The 19,948-nt window shown below is 48.2% G+C and overlaps 1 protein-coding gene across 3 annotated transcripts; it reads right to left on the reverse strand.

Moving 5' to 3' along the window:
- Positions 1-13,066: 13,066 nt before the first annotated feature.
- Positions 13,067-19,379, reverse strand: RTL6 (retrotransposon Gag like 6). 3 transcript variants are annotated; one of them, XM_059887195.1, is made up of 3 exons: positions 19,305-19,379; positions 18,011-19,093; positions 13,067-13,386 (listed from the first exon to the last, which is right to left on the reverse strand). In XM_059887195.1, the coding sequence occupies exon 2, from the start codon at positions 18,767-18,769 to the stop codon at positions 18,050-18,052; it is 720 nt and encodes a 239-aa protein (XP_059743178.1). In that variant the 5' UTR covers positions 18,770-19,093; positions 19,305-19,379; the 3' UTR covers positions 13,067-13,386; positions 18,011-18,049. The 3 variants fall into 3 exon arrangements, with proteins under 3 accessions (XP_059743178.1, XP_015326927.1, XP_059743177.1); XM_015471441.3 differs by lacking the exon at positions 13,067-13,386 and adding an exon at positions 13,936-15,825; XM_059887194.1 differs by lacking the exon at positions 13,067-13,386 and having other exon boundaries at positions 13,936-19,093.
- Positions 19,380-19,948: the final 569 nt, after the last annotated feature.

The raw sequence follows: 19,948 nt of genomic DNA on the forward strand, positions 1-19,948 counted from the left end.
GCAGGCAAAGGAGTGGACTGTATTTACTCCACTGTTTCCTGGACTTAATTGCTTCAGAAGCCTGTTCCCTCCCAACACCTGTCTACAGCCCAAGAAACTTAAATTTTTTTAGTGTGCAGACTGTAAAGTGGATTCCTTCTCCCTTATTAGGAAGTGCTGGAGTTGGAGAAAGGAAGTGATAAAAATATAGGCAGAAATTCATGAATATGAAACAGGAAAACAATATGCTAAATCAATAGCTGATTCTTTAAAAATAAATAATACAGTAGTCAATCTCTGACCAATCTAATCATTACAAAAAGGAAAATAGATTAAAAAGAAGAAAAAGGACATTACAGTTACAGAGAGGATTTTCAAAGCCTGAGAATGCCAGCACAGTTTTATGCTGATAAATCTGAAAATCTCCATGAAATGGACAATTTTCTGTTGAAGTCCCTAAAAAGGATTTAAGTAGAAGTAAGCTGATCTGGAATTAAAATGTCATTTATCATCTCTGTTACCTAATACCAGGAATTCCAGCCAATTAAATTTAACGAGAAAATAAATCAGTAGGTGATGTTCTCAGTGAACAGACAGACCTTCTTATCTGTCCAGGGGATGCCGATTTTACTGGAAGCCCAGAAGCAAGAAACTACTAGAATCATGAATAATTGAGAGTTGTTGCCTCTAAGTAGAAAAAGAGGGTAAAATTCAGTAAGACTCAGATAGAGAACGGAAGGTGAATGCGATGCAGTTAAGCCAAGCAACGACAAGAAAAGCACAAGACCCAAGTAAAGGGAAACCCAAGGGACTCACCTGCTGGCCCAGTGGTTCAGACTCTTCACTGGGTTCGAGCCCTGGTTGGGGAGTAGGGGGAAGGCCTCAGTATAAGAAATAAAGGGAAGCCCACATCTTTGCCGTAGAGCTGGGCTGGGCTCAATGTGAGCAGCGAGGTGCAGGGTGTTGGGGATGCCCTCATTCCCAGGTGACCTTGTACTCCGTAGGGCCCTGAGACGTAGCTGCCTTAGATATGAACTTAGCTGGTGTGAACTTACTTATCGTGTATGGTTTTATGTAGCAAAACATCTGAAAGGGACACAGAAAATTCAAACAGTGCATAGAAGCCTTGGTGTTGTGGTTTAGTCGCTAAGTCATGCCCAACTATTGTGACCCCATGGACCATAGCCCTCCAGGCTCCTCTGTCCATGGGATTCTCCAGGCAAGAATACTGGAGTGGGTTGCCATTTCCTTCTCCAGGGGATCTTCCCAACCCAGGAATCAAACCCAGGTCTCCTGGAGTCTTCTCCAACATCACAGTTCAAAAGCATCAATTCTTCAGTGCTCAGCTTTCTTTACAGTCCAACTCTCACATCCATACATGACTACTGGAAAAACGATAGCCTTGACTGGATGGACCTTTGCTGACAAAGTAATGTCTCTGCTTTTTACTATGGTGTCTAGGCTGGTCATAAGTTTCCTTCCAAGGAGTAAGTGTCTTTTAATTTCAAGGCTGCAATCACCATCTGCAGTGATTTTGGAGCCCAGAAAAATAAAGTCAGCCGCTGTTTCCCCATCCATTTGCCATGAAGTGATGGGACCGGATGCCATGATCTTATCGACGGCTTACCTTGTGTTTTACCCTGTATATTCTGCAATGTTTAATTTTTTATACATATACATTATTTTGTACTTAATTTTATTTGAAACTGATCTCTTACATTTTATTGTTTCCTTTATACTCTACTTACACTCTATACTCTATTTTCTAATTTTCTACAATGATCATGTATTATTTTTGTAAAATGGAACAAACTGATAAACATTATGGAAAGTTAGGTTTGTGAGAAATAAAGAGTGGGTATGAGTGTCTCCCTGGTGGGCTCCTTGCAATGCAGGAGATGCAGGTTCAATTCCTGGTGGGTGAACTACGATCCCACATGCAGTGGAACAACGAAGCCTGGACACCCCAACCAAGACCCAGTGCAGCCAAATAAATAAATATTTAGGGAAAAAAAATTTTTTTAAGTGGATATGGACAGTCATTACATTTTTTGAAAAGTTACATTGGTGAGGGAAAATGTGCTCTATCAACAACTTTAAATCAAAAACACATATGAATCGTGAGTAAAAGAAGCTATTTTCCTTTCTCTTCTTGTTTTTTAAAAAGCCAAGTCAGTCCAATGTCTATGAATTAAATACATGAAAGCCCTAGGGAGTGTCTCTTGGACTCCTCAGGAAATAACCATTTCTCCTCCTTTGCCCGCTAGCTTCTGTGTGCCTGCTCGGTTGCATCCAACTCTTTGTGGCCCCATGGACTGCAGCCCACTGGCCAGGGTCCTCTGTGGAATTCTCCCAGCGAGAATACTGCAGTGGATTGGCATTTCCTCCTCCAGGGGATCTTTATGCCCCAGGGTGTGAACACACATCTCCTGCGTCTTCTGCATTGGCGGGTGGATTCTTTACCGCTGTGCCACCTGGGAAGACCCCCAGAGCTTTTACCAAACACTTATGCCTACTAATCGGCTTTTTCATCATATTATGTTCTTGTACTGGTCAGAGACTATCTTCTCTTTTAAGCCGTTCAAATAAATTTTCTTCTAACATTTCCTGCTTACGTATTCTTTAACAGAATTTTAAAATATTCTATATTCTAAAGGGAAAAGAGGAAGCCATTGGGCCACTAGTAAAGGTGAGGTTTACAGAGTGTTCACTTTTTTAACTCAATGTTTTCAGTACAGGCAAATTCATAATGTGTTCTTTAATCCAATGTAATTGATTATTAATTGACTAATGGCAATGTATGTGAGCAGGAAACTTGCATCCGAGTAGAAATAAAAATGAATTTATGTTTTCCTATAATCTTCTGGCAAAAAAAAATAATTAAAGTGTTTTATGAGTTTGAATATATGTTCAATAAAATAGAAAACATAACTTAAAAAAAAAAGCCAAGTAGTTTCAGGGTGTAGAAAATGGCAAGAGAACACCATACTCAACCTCATGATGAGGAAAAGCTGATAATCTCCAAAATCACAATTTTTCTTGAGCCCATGAGAGAGCTCAGATTATAAGGAAACGAAGGAACGGGAATTTTATACAGTGGCAACCTCTCTGTGCAGAGATGGGGATATCAGTTTCTCCACCTTCTGCTAAGCATGGAGGAAAGGGTATCACAAAGACAGGTCAAGAGAGGGACTTCCCTGGTGGTCCAGGGGCTGAGACCGCACACTCCCAGTTCAAGGGGGCCTGGGTTTGATCCCTGGTCAGGGAACAAGACCCCACCTGCTGCAACTAAAGATCCTGTATTCCACAACTAAGACCCAGAGCAGCCAAATAAATAAATAAAGTTTTAAAAGACAGATCAGGAGAAAAGAGCTGACACTTTAATAAATTCTCAAATTCTCACGACTAGTGTGACCACTTAGAAGGACCGGGGACCCTACACACTGTGGACGCCCCGTTCACAGCTCTTTCCCACGGACCCTGACCTGGTGCCCACGACGGACAGTGGGGGCAGAACAGGAGGCCAGAGAAAGCTGTGCTCCATTTGATGCGCAAAACTTCAAGACCACTCTCGCCTCCTGTATCAGAGTAGGAAGTTCTCCCTACAGCGCCACCTAGGGAAGACCCACTGCTTCTGGAGAAGCAAGAGGCGTCTCCCACCTTACAAGATGCGAAAAGGAAGAGCGGATGCAACCCAGAGGAAGCAGAAGGAAGGGAATAATCAAGAGAAAAGCAGATGGAGACGGGGTGAGGAAAAGGGAACCCCCTTGCTCTGTTGGTGGCAGTGTTAGCTGGTGCAGCCACTATAGAGAAAGTGTGGAGGTTCCTCAGAAAACTAAAACAGAATTACCATATGATCCAGCAATCCCACTCCTGGGCATTTGCCTGGACAGAACTGTAATTCAAAAAGATACATGCAGACCTATATTCATAGCAGCACTATGCACAATAGGCAAGACATGGAAAAAAACTAGATATCCATCAACAGGCAAAAGGATAAAGAAGCATACATACTTCCTTGGTATATATAAACAATGGAATATTACTCAGCCATAAAAAGAACAAATGCATTTGCAGGAACACAGATAGACCTAGAGATGAACATACTAAGTGAAGTAAGTCAGAAAGAGAAAGGCAATACTATATGGTATCATTTATTTGTAGAATCTGAAATATGACGCAAACGTACCTACCTATGACACAGAAACAGAATCCGGAATATAAAGAATAGATTGGTGGTTGCCAAGGCGGGGAGGGGCATGGAGGAGGGATGGATGGCGAGTTCGGGATTAGCAGATACAAACTATTACATATAGAATGGAGAAACAGCAAGGCTCTGTTGCTCAGAAACTATATTCAGTATCCTGTGATAAACGATAATGGAAAAGAATACGAAAAAGAATATATATGTCTGTGTGTGTGTGTGTGTGTGTACCTGAGTCACTTTGCTATAGAGCAGAAATTAACATGGCACTGTAGATCAACTATACTTCAATTAAAAAAAAGAGAACAAAGAGCAGAAATCAATGATATGGAAAACAGAAATGTGGAGTAAATCAATGAAAGAAAAAATGGTAGTTTGCAAAGATCAGTAAAATTGATTAACATCTAATCAGAATGTTTTTAAAAAAAGACACAATATTATGCAGTAGAAGAGGGGAAAACACTTGAGATGCTATCAATTTCAATAAGGAATATTATCAACAATGCTATGCAAGTAAACTTGCTCACTTGGATAAAATAGACACATTCCCCAAAAAGACACACCCGACAAAGTTCACTAAAGATGAAACATGACTGACCAGGCCCATTGAATTGCTAACGAAACTGAACTCACTAACAAACACTTCATCGTTGTTCAGTCACTAAATTGTGTCGGGCTCCTCCTGCAGTCCCCAGGGACCGCAGCACACCAGGCTTCCCTGTTCTTCACCAACTCCTGGAGTTTGCTCACACTCATGCCCACTGAGTTGGTGATGCCATCTAACTATCTAGTCCTCTGCCACCTACTTCTCCTTTTGCCCTCAATCTTCCCAGCATCAGGGTCTTCCAATGAGTTGGCTCTTCACAGCAGGTGGCCAAAGTATTGGAGCTTCAGCTTCAGCATCAGTCCATCCAATGAATATTCAGGACTGATCTCCTTTAGGATGGACTGGTTTGATCTCCTTGCAGTCCAAGGGACTCTCAAGAGTCTTCTCCAACACCACAATTTGAAAGCATCGATTCTTTGATGCTCAGCCGTCTTTATGGTCAACTCCAGATCCTAAACAATTGAGGAAGAAATAATCTAATCTTACATAAACTCTTTCAGAAAACAGAGAGGAAGAGCTCCTAATCTTTCATGAGGTGAGCATAAACCCTAATGACAGAGACGTTGCAGAAAAGAAAATGACAGCCCAATATCCCTATCAATAACAAACACAAAAGGTACTTTAAAATATTAGCAAAGCAAATGCACCATTTTATAAAAAGGATAATACTGGATTACCACGTTGTGTTTATCCTGAGAATACAGGGTTGGTTTTGCTTCTGAAAATCAGTCAGTTTAATTCACCATGTTAACAGGATGAAAGAGAAAAATATGATTGTTTAAATTGCAGAAAAAGCACTGAACAGAATTCAACATCTATTCATGATTTTTAAAAAAAAGAACTCTCACAAAGGAGGGATGGATGAAAAGCTCATGAATCTGTTAAAAGGTATGTATAAGAAACTACTACTTAGCATTACAGCTAATACGAAATATTAACAATGCTTTCCGGGTCAGGAATAAGGCAAGACTATTTAATCCATGACTTCTGTCTAACACTGTATTAGAAAGCCCTAGACAATGTGAAAGGCGAGAAAAAATAAAAGACATCCAGAATGAAAAGAGAGACATAAACTCTCTTTATTCACAGACAATACGATCGTGAGTGTAGAAAATCCTGAAAAGGTTGGGGATAACTACCAGAACTAATACATGAATTTAGCAAAGTCACAGAATAAAAGCAAATATAAAAATGAGTTTGGGTTTTATACATTCAGTTCAGTTCAGTTCAGTCGCTCAGTCGTGTCTGACTCTTTGCGACCCCATGAATCGCAGCACGCCAGGCCTCCCTGTCCATCACCAACTCCCGCAGTTCACCCAGACTCATGTCCATCGAGTCAGTGATGCCATCCAGCCATCTAATCCTCTGTCGTCCCCTTCTCCTCCTGCCCCCAATGCCTCCCAGCATCAGAGTCTTTTCCAATGAGTCAACTCTTCCCACGAGGTGGCCAAAGTACTGGAGTTTCAGCTTTAGCATCATTCCTTCCAAAGAACACCCAGGACTGATCTCCTTTAGAGTGGACTGGTTGGATTTCCTTGCAGTCCAAGGGACTCTCAAGAGTCTTCTCCAACACCACACTTCAAAAGCATCATTTCTTCGGCGCTCAGCTTTCTTCCCAGGCCAACTCTCACATCCATACATGACCACTGGAAAAACCATAGCCTTGGCTAGATGGACCTTTGTTGGCAAAGTAATGTCTCTGCTTTTCAATATGCTATCTAGGTTGGTCATAACTTTCCTTCCATTTATACATTAGCAACAAACAATTACAAAATTAATTTTTTTTATTCCATTTAAAATATTACCAAGAATCATAAAATCCTTGGGAATAAGTTTACAAAAGACGTATAAGGACATTAACTGCAGAACTGCTGAGAAAAATTAAAGAAATTCTAAACAAAGTGAGCAATAAACCATATTCATGTATTGGAAGCCTCGACGTTATTAAAATGTCAGTTTCCCACCACTTAAATCTGTAGATTCAATTCCTTTCCAATCAGACCCCCAGCGGGCTTTCTTAATAGAAATTGATGAAATGATTATAAAATTTATATAGAATTGCAAAGGACCTAAAATAGAACTATGATCATGGAAATGCTTTCTTGAGCATTTAAAATGTGGTTATTGTATCCAAGGAACTAAATCTTTCGTTTTACTTAATTTTAATAAATTTAAATAACCGCATGTGCCTAGTGACTTACTAACTGGAGCGCACAGATGTAGGCTTCCCACAGGGATCTTGAAAAGGAAGAACATCGGTGCAGCATTTATACACCCTGAGTTCAGAGCTTACTGCAAAGTCAGAGTAACCAAGAGGGCATGGTGCTGGCATGGGAGGAGACAAGTCGATTTAAGGAGTCCAGAAGTAGACAAATTCTATTTGGTCACTTAACTTAAACAGTCACCAAAGCAATCCAATGGACAGACAGAGTCTTTCAACAAATTATTCTAAAGCAATTAGATATTCATATGGTGGGGGGACAAATTTCAACCCCATCTCATATTGCTGACAAAATATTCATTTGAGATGAATCAGAACCTACATGTAAAAGTTAAAACCGGAAAAGAATCTTAAAAAAATAGATATATACATAGATATGGATAACTGGATCACTCTGCTATACACCTGAAATAAACACAGCACTGTGAATCAACTGTATTTCAATAAAAATTTTTAAGTTAAAATCATAATTTTTTGAAAGGAAATACAGGACACTGTGTCTTGCAGATTGACAAAAATTCTTAAGACTGGGGAGGAGCACCAGGGAATTTTCTGGGTGGTGATGTACTATACATTGATAGGGGCTTGGATAACAGTGACCCATTAGATGGCTGGATGGTGGATGCATTTTTCAAAACTCCTCAGATGGTATTCTTAAAACTGATGGTTTCAGGACTTCCCTGGTGGGTCCAGTGGTTAAGATTCCATGCTTCCAAGGCAGAGGACAAGGGTTCAATCGCTTGTCGGGGAGCCAAGATCCCAGTGGCACTCAGAGTGGAAAAAAAAAAAAATTTGATGATGCTTTCACTATAGGTGAATTAATCCTCCTCCCAAAGATAAAAAGTTAACTGTAACAAATACTGAAGTCTAGTGTGTGACCTGCATGCCAAGTGTTCAGGAGTGAAGTAACCTAGTGTTTTTCACTTACTTTGCTATGCATTAAAAGTAAGATGTTGAGGATGGATGGAAGAATGGATGGACTTGTAGTAAAGAAAATTCAGCATAGTGTTCCTTGTAGAATATAGCTGGTGGATATTTGGATGTTTATGGTACAGTTTTTTTTCAACTTTTTTGTATGTTTGGTATCTTTCATAAAACATCAGGAGGGAAAATACATTCATGGCTCACAAAGATAGGCTCAGGACCATCTCAATTCAGGTAAACGTAAAGAAAAACTGTTATGGGATACTCTTACCCACCAACCAGAAGAGTTGAAATTAAAATGACTGAAAACAGCACGTGAAGAGAGGAAGCCAGACCAACGAGAACTCACACACACGAATGTAAAACGGTGTGACCATCCTGGAGGCAGTTTGGCAGTTTCTTGTAAAGCGATACAGAGTGCCTATGAGCCAGCAGTTCAGCTCCTGGTATTTACCCAAGAGAAATGCAAACAAGTACACAAGAAGGCTTTTCTGGGGATGTTCATAGCAACTTCATTTGTATTTGCCCAACCTGGAAATAGCCTGCTGCTGCTGCTGCTAAGTCACTTCAGTCGTGTCCAACTCTGTGCGACCCCATAGATGGCAGCCCACTAGGCTCCCCCGTCCCTGGGATTCTCCAGGCAAGAACACTGGAGTGGGTTGCCATTTCCTTCTCCAAAGCATGAAAGTGAAAAGTGAAAGTGAAGTCGCTCAGTCGTGTCCGACCCTCAGCAACCCCGTGGACTGCAGCCCACCAGGCTCCTCCGTCCATGGGATTTTCCAGGCAAGAGTACTGGAGTGGGGTGCCATTGCCTTCTCTGGAAATAGCCTAGATGTCCATTAACAGATGAATGGTGAAACAGCCAGGGTCCATCTACAGAATGAGTGGACTGTTAATCAGCAGTAATGAGTAATGAATGGCCAATACTTGCACCACCATTGTGGTGTTGGAGAAGGCTCTTGAGGGTCCCTTGGACAGCAAGGGGATCAAACCAGTCAATCCTAAAGGAAACCATTCCTGAATGTTCCTTAGAAGGACTGGTGCTGAAGCTGAAGTTCCATTCCTTTGGCCACCTGATGTAAAGAGCCGACTCATTAGAAAAGACCCTGATGCTGGGAAAGATTAAAGGCAAAAGGAGAAGGGGTTGCAGAGGATGAGACGGCTGGATGACATCACTGACGCAATGGATACAAGTTTGGGCAAACTCTGGGAGATACTGAAGGACAGGGGAGCCTGGTGTGCTGGGTCACAAAGAATCGGACAAAACTTAGCAACTGAACAAAAATAAGTACCAACATGGATGGATGTTAAAACGCCCTAATAACAAGAAACACTTAAAATACAAGGGAGTGCATGCTTCATGAATCCATTGATGTGAAATTCCAGAACAGTCAAAGCGAATCTATGGGCACAGATATTAAAACAGTGGTTGCCCAGCAGGCGTGGGGAGAGATTGACTGGCAGGCGGCACCAGGGAACTTTCTGGAGTGATGAATGTGTTCCACATCTTGATTTAGAGGGGGTGACATGCGCACACACATTTGTCAAAGCGCACCCAAGTATGCACTTAAACTCTGTTCGCTTCACTGTATGTAAATTATATCTTGACTTTTTTTTTTTTAATGGAGCCAGTCTGGGAAGAACAGCTACACAAATTATATACCTCAATGTGAGGAAATATTATGAAGCGGTTAGTTTGTTTTCAAATAACCTTTGTAAGAGCGTGATAAAATGTGTGTCGTATTAAGTCAACTTTATGGAGAACGCAGAAGCGTTATTCAGTGTAATCTCAAGTCGGAAAAAAAAATAGTTCCTTGAGTCTAAGACACTATCGGTTTTAAGACGTACAGGGATTTGCATAAAACTTTTCCTCTTCAGCACCACGGTCAGGCTCGAGTCTAAGCCCCCTTCTCTCTTTTCCTTGGGGCTCTGCTGAGTCTCAAGCCCTTCTAGAGACCACCTTGGACCCTATCTGCCCCCTCCTTCGTATGAGGTACACATGGGTTTGTTGTTCTCGTCCCCCACCCTCCAGCAAGGAGGAGGACTCCGCAGGGGCCACTGTGTCCTCTGACTTGCTCACCCTTGCATCTTCAGCTTCTAGCACCGTCTCTGGCAGACGGCAGGTACACAGCAGTGTGCTATCTGGTCCTTTGCTCATTCAGATTCCAAAGGTTCTTCTAAACCCTTCCGGGCAGTCGGCGTGCAAAGGGCCGACACACTGTTTTTCATGCCCTGAAGCTCCTGTAGGGTTGAGAATACCAGAGTTTTCTCTGCGTTTCCTGTTTTGTTATTTCATAGCTTTGTGGCGTTTTCATCCTTTTAGTGAATTAAGTGGAATTGGTTTATTGAGGCATCTCAACTCATTGGGAATAGAAATAGCAACAATTTTATTTCTTCCAAACTCCAGTCCAGAGGGATCTATCAAACCCCTTCCCACTAGGTGTGCGGTTCCTGAATGATATCTTGGCCACATTCCGAGGCTTGTCATTTTTGTTTGTAGAACAGGCGCTTGTTAAAACTAAGCATCTGCCTGTGCGTGCGTCTAAGTCCCTCAGTCGTGTCCAACTCTTGCGATCCCATGGACTGTAGCCCCCCAGGCTCCTCTGTCCATGGATTCTCCAAGTAAGAATACTGGAGTGGGTTGCCATTTCCTCCTCTGTAGGATCTTCCCAATCTAGGAATCGAACCTGCATCTCCTGTGACTCCCTCATTTCAGGCAGATTCTTCACTGCTAACACCACCTGGTAAGTACTTCTGGGGAATATTCGGCTCAAATGCAATTCTGGGTGTGTCTCGTCCCCTCTCCCCAGGGCTAGCCAGAGCTCTCTGTGACCCCAGAGGCTTTGGAGGGACTAACTTCGTCTCTTGGCTTCACTCTTGGCCTCTCCAGGCCACACTGGCTCCTGTGCAAGGCTACTCAGGTGAGGAGGACTCAGGGCTCCTGGGGACGCTGCGGCCTCTCTGTGGCCCCCACTCGGCACTGAGTGGCTGGGGAGCTCACCCCTCCTCAGACCATCAGCCCCGCTTCACGCCCCCACCCGCCACCGCTGGGTGACCACACCCAGTCACGCTCCAGGCCCCAGGCCTGCCGCCTGGTGGGCCCCACCTTTGGGGGACCCTGGCAGAACTCCCCCAAACTATGGCTTGGAGCCTCTGTCCTGCGGGCCTGCTCCCCTCACTGTGTGTTTGCCAAGGTCACCTTGACCATCAGCAGGGATCCAAGGGTTGAAGGAGGAAGAACACAGACCAGCCCTCCCGCCGGCATTTCTGCACATCACTGAGCCCTGCTGGGCTGGGGAGGAGGCTGGGGAGCGTGGTCCGGCTTTTTGCCCAGTGAGTGAAAGTTGCTCAGTCGTGTCTGACTCTTTACTGTCCATGGAATTCTCCAAGCCAGAATACTGGAGTGGGGAGCCTCTCCCTTCTCTAGGGCATCTTCCCAACCCAGGGAGCGAACCCAGCTCTCCCGCATTGCAGGAGGATCCTTCACCAGCTGAGCCATCAGGGAAGAAGAGAAAACTTGGCAAAGAAGCTGCCAGCCTACCAGTGCTCTGTGTTTAGGGCTGGTAGGGTGACCCAGCTAGGCCGTCCGCACAGGTGTGGGGCTGACGGCCTGTCAGCCGCTCTCCAAGCTCAGAACACAGGCTTTCCCTCTCGTGTGTGGTCTTGGCTCCACCAGGGAGAGCCCAGCTTGATGCCCCTGGACAGTGCATGCCTAGAGGTGACCGTCACATTTCTTGACAGCAAGAGGCTTCAGCAGAGGCCGGGAGCCTGAGGCAACCGCTGGAAACTCACCGGCTGATCACAGAGGCCTCCTGTATTTGATACTGCTCAGATAAGATCTGAGAGAGTCGGCAGGCTCTCTCTGCTGGTTTAAATGTGCTGCTTAACGTGTGACTGGCAGGTTTCTGGGGACACAATACCATTTGGGAGGGCGTCCCTGGTGGCTCAGAGGTTAAAGTGTCTGCTTGCAATGCGGGAGACCAGGGTTCGATCCCTGGGTCAGGAAGATCCCCTGGAAAAGGAAATAGCAACCCATTCCAGTATTCTTGCCTGGAGAATCCCATGGATGGAGGAGCCTGGTGGGCTACAGTCCACCGGGTCGCAGTCGGAGATGACTGAGTGACTTCACTTTCACTTTCAATACCATTTGGAATCCACAACACTTCCCAGCTACCTCCAGAGACTCCGGAACCCAGGGAAGGTCCACGGAAAGAGGCAGGCTGGCCCTCGTAAACCTCTCAGGACCAGCCTTCCGGGGCCAGCCAGCGCTCTAGATACTTCCAAACAGAAGATGCTTCAGCACACAGCAGGTTGGCCACTCGGGGCATAGATTTTTATCCCAACCCCAAAACAGCCACCAGTCAGAGAGGAATGTTGGTTGAAATGCCCCAGGCAGGGCCTTCCGAGGGCAGAAAGAGCAGAGGCCACCCACCCTCCAGGGCGCTGGCCTGTACGGGACTGGGCAGCCCTGTGCCTGTACCGGGAGGTGGAGCAAAATTTAGAATCCATTTTTATGTTCATCTGGCAAGAATAGCCAAGAAAACCAGAAGGGGCAGATCCCCCCAGTAGAGAGGAGCACAAAATATAACACAAAATCATTTTTCGGTTTTATTTAATTCTGGCTGGGCTGGATACTCCACTGCTGCGTGGACTTTTCTTCTCTAGCTGTGGCCCGGGAGGGCTCCCCTTCGGCGCAGTACACAGACTTGCCTCACTGCGGTGGCTCCGGTTGTTGCAGAGCACAAGCCCTAGGGTGCACGGGCTCCTCAGTCGCAATTCCCAGGCTCTAGAGCACAGGCTCAGCAGCTGTGGTGCCTGGGCTTTAGCTGCTCTGAGACATGGGGCATCTCCCCAGACCAGGTAGCCAACTCATGTCTCCTGCATTGGCAGGTGGATTCTTTACCACTGAGCCACCTGGGAAGCCCCGAAATCATTTTTTAAAAGGCGGTTCTGGGGGAAGAAAATGGATCATCAGATATTGGGAAAGTTGGCCCTCTGATAGGTAAGATTTTCAGATGGGATGAAGAAACACACGAATGAAGCAGAGAATGAAGTTAAAATAGATGAGAGTAGATGAGCTCGGGTTATTGGCTTAAACACGGAGAAGTCAAGTCAGACCTTCACCTCGCACTACAAACCAACTCCAGAAATGTCTTTATTAATTCTAGATGGAAACAAAGACCTTAAAGCAGCGAAGGAAACCACAAAGAACAGATGGAGGTGTTTGCAGGACGGACTGTTCTGTCTCTTCTTGCACCAGAGGTTCTCAAAGTAGGCGGGACCTCTTCCGGGCCTGGGAGGCACTCCTGTTTTCATAATGCTACCAAAGTATCTGGGCGTTTTCCACTCCTACTGTCTCCTGAGTGTACAGCGGAATTTTCCAGAGACTACATGATGGGTGATCTTGCAAAAGATGAAGAGCAGGGGCAGGTCTGACGCCCCAGCTGTCTTCTATTAAGCCAGACATGAAAGAAATTTGCAAAACCATGAAAGAATTTAGTGAAAACTGCACCACCCCTCCCCCCATTTTTTTAAAAACAGTTTTCTTTAAAATATGCTGTTTATGTGGTCAGGTAATGAGTTTATCTTCTAAATAGCATTTAGAAACATTCTCCATCTTAATTTGCGATATAGTAAATACTGATAAAACCTATATTAGAAGCTCTCTGGGGTCCTAAAGGATTTTGAATGACTGAAGGGATTCTGGGGCCAAAAGGCCTGTGAGCAGTCCTGGGTCTGTAAGTGCTTCGGTGGGGTCCCAGCACTCAGCACATCCATCCATGTAACGGTCCCACAAATGCTTGTGGCATACCTACTGTGTGTCCTAACACACCGTTACAGGTGCAGGGATACAGCCATGAACAAAAGGGACAAATGTAAGCGCCTGCATTGTGTTAGTCTGGTGGGCACACGGCCCAGTGAAGGGACAGACTGGCTATGTATCAGGTTAAAATCTCAGCAATAAAAAGCCGGAAACACGTGCAGCGAGCACAACACACAACAGGTTAATATCTTTAATATGCAACGAGCTCATACAAACGTATCAAATGCCAGTAGGTAAGAGCAGAGGACACGACAACGCACAAAAGAAATACAACTGCTTAACGTGAAAGATGTTCTAGTTTGCCAGAAATTTAAAAAAAAAAAAGAAATGCAAACTAAAATACAATGCTATTTTTCCATGACCAGATTAGCAAATATTTAACCAGGTGAGAACACTCAGTGCTGCCAAGATGTAGACGGGCACATTTATCCCTGCTGGTGGCCGTGTAAATGGACACAAACATTTCTGGAAACTGTCAATAAGTAATCAGAGCCTCGAAGGTTCTTATATTCTTTAATTCCATCACCCCACCTCTGAGGATCTATCCTAAGGAAATAACTTGAATCGGGGAAAGCTTTACGCACAAAGATAGTCGTCGATTTCCAATGGTGAAAAATGAGTAAGAGCGTTGGTGATCAACCACTGGCACTGCCTGATGGGGGAGTACACAGCCATTTCAAAATGAACTGAGAAAGTTGCCCGTGACCTGAGTGAGAACAGCTACACAGGACCGTGTTACAGAAGGTGGCACCCCAGTGTTATAGAAGCAGAGGAACCATGACTGGGGTGAGGGGAGACTGGAAGGAGAGACGCCAAAGGTTAAAACTGTACATCTTTCTACTCCATTTTCCAAAATTTCTATCATGTGTAGGTTGACTTTGATAATGAGACGAACTAGTACGTGGTTACTTATGAAAAAGTTAGTGGTGCTGCAGCAAGGGGCTGGCAGTAGCCCCCGCCCCATCTACTGTGTCTGTGCTGTGCCCGCCACACTCAACACGCGGACCCCACAACTACACCAGTCATTGGCTCTGTCCACCCGCGCTGGGTGATGGGATTTTCCTAAACCCCAGCCCTCTCCCCACACGGCCAAGCTTTCGTGCCTTCTCGAGTCCAGCTGTGTCTTCATCTCTAAGCCCCTAACCTAAGGCTTCTCAGGTACAGGAGATCCAGGCTTCCCGCTCTGGCTGCAAGATGGACAGGACCTCTACTAAGTTCTCTCCCTCTTCCCGCCCAAACCCCAGCCCTGGAAGCTGGCTGGGGTGTGTGTGCTCTTACACACTCACAGGGCTGCTCCCTTAAAGTAATCTAAGCACCTACCCAGCTCTCCCCACATCTGTTCATCCTTCTAAAGGCCAGAATCGTGGTCCAGCAGTTGGTTCTGTCCCTCTTGACAACAGCAGCTTGCGCATCAGCAAAGTCTTACCTGCATTTCACACGGCAATTTTGGGCTCTGTGTCACGACTCCCTCATTACATACTCACCTGGGACCAGGGACACGGGTCTTGGTTTTTTCCCAGAAGTCACCGAAATGCTCTGGGACATTAAGTTAATCCCAAGGTCGCACGATACAGCAAGCCAGAGGTCGCCCCTGCTAACTCTGATCGCAAATAGTGCCTGCTACACTATGAATCTTCCTTACCAGATGGGGTGACGTGGAGACCAAGGAACAGTCACAGGTAGTCCAAGTACCGTGAACACCGTGAAGACATAAACCCTTCCCTCACATGCAGTTAACACTACTAACTGCCTGGCCCTTTTATAAAGCAACATCTGTTCTCTTAAATTTAGAGAAATTATAACCCCCAAATATGTACAGAGCAGCTCTCCTCCGCCACTGCCTTCTCCAACTTGAGCCTCTCAGCCATGTGTTCTTGCTCTGGGCTGCATGGAGCGTGGGTGTCCTCTCCAGCTGGGGATGAGGGTGTCTTCCACTAGAGCCACCGGGGGCTCCCACCATGGGGCTTCTTCCAAATCCAACCCCAAGCCTCACATCCACTCCGGTTTCCGAGGTTGCAGGAGGCAATCAAGAAGGCCACAGACGTCCAACAGCACCTGTCCCCAACCTGTAACCGTGAGCACCAACGGCTTGCCACACCTCTAAGCCAAGCGAAGCTGGGGCAGCAGCCAGGGCCGGGCACAAGGACCCACATGCAGAGGCAGGCCTCAGCCTAGCGAGGCACAGCGGCTGAAACAAGGCGCGGATGCGAATGCAGTAGGACTTCTGAATGCCACCTGGGAAGACCCCAAGGTTGGCAAGCAGTTCCTGCCCTGCTCTCGGGCTGGGTCTCTGCCTTGGCTGGGCCAGGCCATGTGGAAACCTTCAAGGTGCCAGCTAGCCCTGCAGGCCCCCTCTCCTGTGGGTGCCACCATACCCCTTCAGCTGTGGGTACCTCTACTTGGCAGGCAGGCAGAAGAGAGCAGGAAGTGCAAGGGTCTGTGCACCCCCCACCAGAGAGCCCATGTGCCCCTGAAGAGTGGTCCCCCTATGTCTCCCCCACTTCATGCTTAATGAGCACCATGGTCCCGCCTGAACAGTCTGGCCGGAATCTAGGGGGGTCTGAAGCCTACGTTCAGGCAGTGGTTCAGCAGGGCAATTGGGCTAACAGAGTTTACGATGAGGGGGTGGCAGTGGTCCGTGAACTCCAGCAGCCATGGAACCACCTTGACTTTGCAGGCAGTGGACTTTCAAGAACACAGTCACTCTCCCCAGCATCATTGAATTGCTCAGAAGGGCATGGGTCCTAGGAGACAACCTCTGGAGGTCCCAAGATGCAGGCTTATAGGGGGGAGCCCAGAGGTTATCCTCCTGCAGTCAGGCTGGGACCGATAAACCCAGGGAAGGATGGCCCATTTCCCCACAGCCTGGGGGCAGGGTGTCATTGGTATCGAATAAGGCAGGAGCAACCCAGGTCAAAGGGCCTGGCCAAGCCTCGTTTAGAAAGTGACTCTGGGCGTCCCGGGGAGAAAGCACAAGGCCACCCACCACTCGGAGGCATGGCTCTGTCTCTCGGAATCAGGACCCGAGCGCCAGCCCTGCGCTGTCACCACCTTCGGACCTGGGCAGCCCACTGCTCTTTTCCTTTGCAAATGCCAGCACCGCCCCGGCTAGGGTCAGACAGGCAGACACCCTCTTGCCTTAAGGGCTCCATGATGTGTCCAGGGGAGCTGGGGCTCCCAGCCCTGAGTCCAGGTTTTCTGGGACAGAGGCTAGATGTCTGATGTACAGCCCAGGGCTGGGGAGGGCATGCTACCGAGGCTTTGGAGACCTAGAGACCGTGTGTGTGGCTCCAGGAGCTGAGGTGAAGGCCACACGCCCCTGCGTGGAGAAGGGAACAGGTCTCAAGCCAGACAGGCCCACCTCCACGTGAGGGGATCAGAGAGAAGAGGGGGCTGCACACCACCACTGACTCCCACGGGGACCAGGGCAGCAGAGTGAGCCTCTTGAGTCCATCCCTCAGCCTGCCAGGGGGCCTCAGGCACAGATGGACACGTATGTGGAACTGCCCAGTGATTCCAGTCACACTGAACTTCTGAGCAGGCAAGTTCCAGATTCCCCCCAACCCCGGTGCTATCAAAACACTGGCAGCTAAAGCCAGGCACTGATGGGGGGTGGGTGTGGCCTCTGGAGGCGCTCCCCTAAGGCTGCACTGTCCATCTTCCCAGGGGCAGCAATGGGGCACAGTGACTGCCTACTCCTGTGCAGAGTGAAGCTGGCCCCCTGAGAACCCTGGAAACTCACTCCCGGCAGTGATCACTCGGACACTGACAGCAGAGATGAGGCCCCTACCTGCTACACTGGGCCCTGGAGAGGCTGGCAGCACTTGAGACTCCCCTCTCCAGGTCAAGCCACCTGCCTGGCCAAAGAGGCTTCTTTTTGGCACCAGCAAGCTCACAGGGCGATCAGGTGGGGAACTGCCCCAGGGCCTGCAGAGGGTGGGGGGGCTGCATCCGTGAACCTGGTCAGGCTGGGGAAAACGTAAGCCAAAGTGTATTGTGAGTGAGACTAACCAAGCAGCAGAGCTGAGGCCACTAGAAGAGCTGGAATTGCAAGCAAGAGAAAGGAAACATGCGGTGGAGGTCCCAAGCGAGTACGTGATGCCAGGAAGCAAGGTGGATCACAGGGTGCCCCAGAGTGATGACAGGAGATGTCCTCATGGAGCAGGTCTACAGAGGCAGGAAGGGACGTCTTCAAACAAAGTGATGCTGTGGTATGGACATTTCTTCTACGCAGCAAAGGGGGTATGCTACCTGGATGGCTGCAGATGCGACCAGGATGATGGCCGATTCCTAAAGGTTCCGAGCTCGGGTGGGCAGGGCCGGGGCTGGACTGGTCCCACTGGAGGCTGGGTGCACCGGGCAGGGCGCTGTGCCGGTGGCGGCCAGCTGGCGGCAGAGGGTCTGCCGTTCCCGCATGGCTCGATTGGAGGCCGAAGTTTTTCTGATCTGCGCGCGCCGGGCGTGCCGCAGCGGAGACTTGTAGGTTCTCCGCAACTCGGCCAGGAATCCCTGATAGTTGTTTCGTAAGGGGCTGTCGGGTTGCATGTGGGGGATCGCCCACTTCTCCGCCTCCCCAGTGAGCCGGGACACGAGGAACGCCACTCGTTCGGCCTCCCCGGGGAAGCGGGAGGCCTGGAAGATCATGAATCTGTCCATCTGCATCAAGAAGCCCGCCAGCTGGCCGGGGTCTCCGGAAAAGGGCTCTGGCAGCGAGGTCGGAGGCGTGGTCATTGGCCGAGTCCCATTGGAGGTAATGGCCGAGATGGGTGGGGTGATCTGCAGCGCGCCGGGAATCCGAGCCCGGGTGCGCAACAGGGTCAGCTCCGCCATCACGCTCTCCAGCATGTTGGTGAGGTTGGCCTTCTCTGCGCGAAGGGTCGAGGCCTCGCGCCTGAGCGCCGAGTTGGTGAGGCGCAGCGAGGTCAGGGTGTCGATGACGTCGTCCATGGGAGCACTAGGAGAAGCTACAGAGGCTGGGGTTTCAGCTTTTGAGGTCTGGGGTTGGACCATGTTGGCCAGAGGTCAGTGAAAGGCTGAGATTGACAAAAGTGGAGAAGGTGGTGGTGACCCGGGGGGTTGGGGTTGGGTTTGGGTAACCCAGAACCTGAGCACCTGTGATGCTAAAATTGGGTAGACCCAGAGAGCAATCAGGTTAAGGGTGGGGGTTCAAGACTCAAGCGTGGCCGAGAAGACCCAACAAGAGGGCAGGGCAGACGGACCCAGAGATGCGCACAGCCCCGGGCCAGGCAGGGGGTGCAGGCCCTCGCGGATCTCGAGCTCCGGATGTCGCTCCTGAATCGCCGCGCTCACAAGGCCACAGTGGGCTGCAGGGCCCTGAAGGATGAAAACACGGTTTAAAAAAAAAAAAGGTTTCGACTGCGGAAAGGGGATTCGAAGGGAGGGAGGCGGCGTGGGAGGGGCAAAGGGCGGGCGGCGAGGCGGGCGCCCCCCCGCCAGAGGACCGGCGCCCACATGGGGCAGAACAAAGGGAAGAAGCTCTAGCGGCGGCGGCGCCGGGGGGCGAGGGCGGGCGGCGGGCGCCTACCTGGGTCTCCGCGGCTTCCTCCGCGGCTCCGTCTTCCCGGGCCGGCCGCCACCAAGATGGCCCGATCGCCGGGATGCGGACTGGCCGATGAGTCACGGCGGCGGCGGCCCGCCGGAACTGCTTCCCGGTCAGGTCAGGTCGAGGCGGCGGCGGGAGGCGGGCGCGGGCAGCTTCTGGCGGGAGCACGAGCCAGGCTGGGACCGAGGCCCGGGTCGTGGCGCGGACGGGGAGCGGGCACCGCGGAGGTGTGGGCGGCAGGCGGGCCTAGCGAGGTCCCTGCTTGTTGCCATGGAGACCACCAGCTCCCGCGCGGCCCAGGTCCCGCCCCGGAAGTGACGTAAGGCCTTATGGCTTTCCTCAGTAGCCAATCAGTGATGAGTGTGGTTACTGACGTTTTGTTATTAAAAGCGGTGTCTTCCTTTGAAATTCTAAGACTGCTAGTAAAGCTGTGTGTGCATAGGTTGTATTTATTCTTTTAAACGAAGCTTGCTTTTCATATATATATTCTTTTAATTCAGCCGAGAGTTTTGATGAATTTATTGTTTCTAACGTGTAGCCAGGTAAAAAGTAAATGATATACACCAATGAAGTACATTGTCCTGTTGACTTTTATATAAAAAAGTGGCTGCTATTTTTGGAGTGAT

Source organism: Bos taurus, chromosome 5, assembly GCF_002263795.3.
Source record: "Bos taurus isolate L1 Dominette 01449 registration number 42190680 breed Hereford chromosome 5, ARS-UCD2.0, whole genome shotgun sequence".
NCBI classification, from domain to species: Eukaryota; Metazoa; Chordata; class Mammalia; order Artiodactyla; family Bovidae; genus Bos; species Bos taurus.

Excerpts from the sequence above, each read along its gene's own strand:
- RTL6 (XM_059887195.1), bottom strand. The coding sequence starts at position 18,769 with ATGGTCCAACCCCAGACCTCAAAAGCTGAAACCCCAGCCTCTGTAGCT.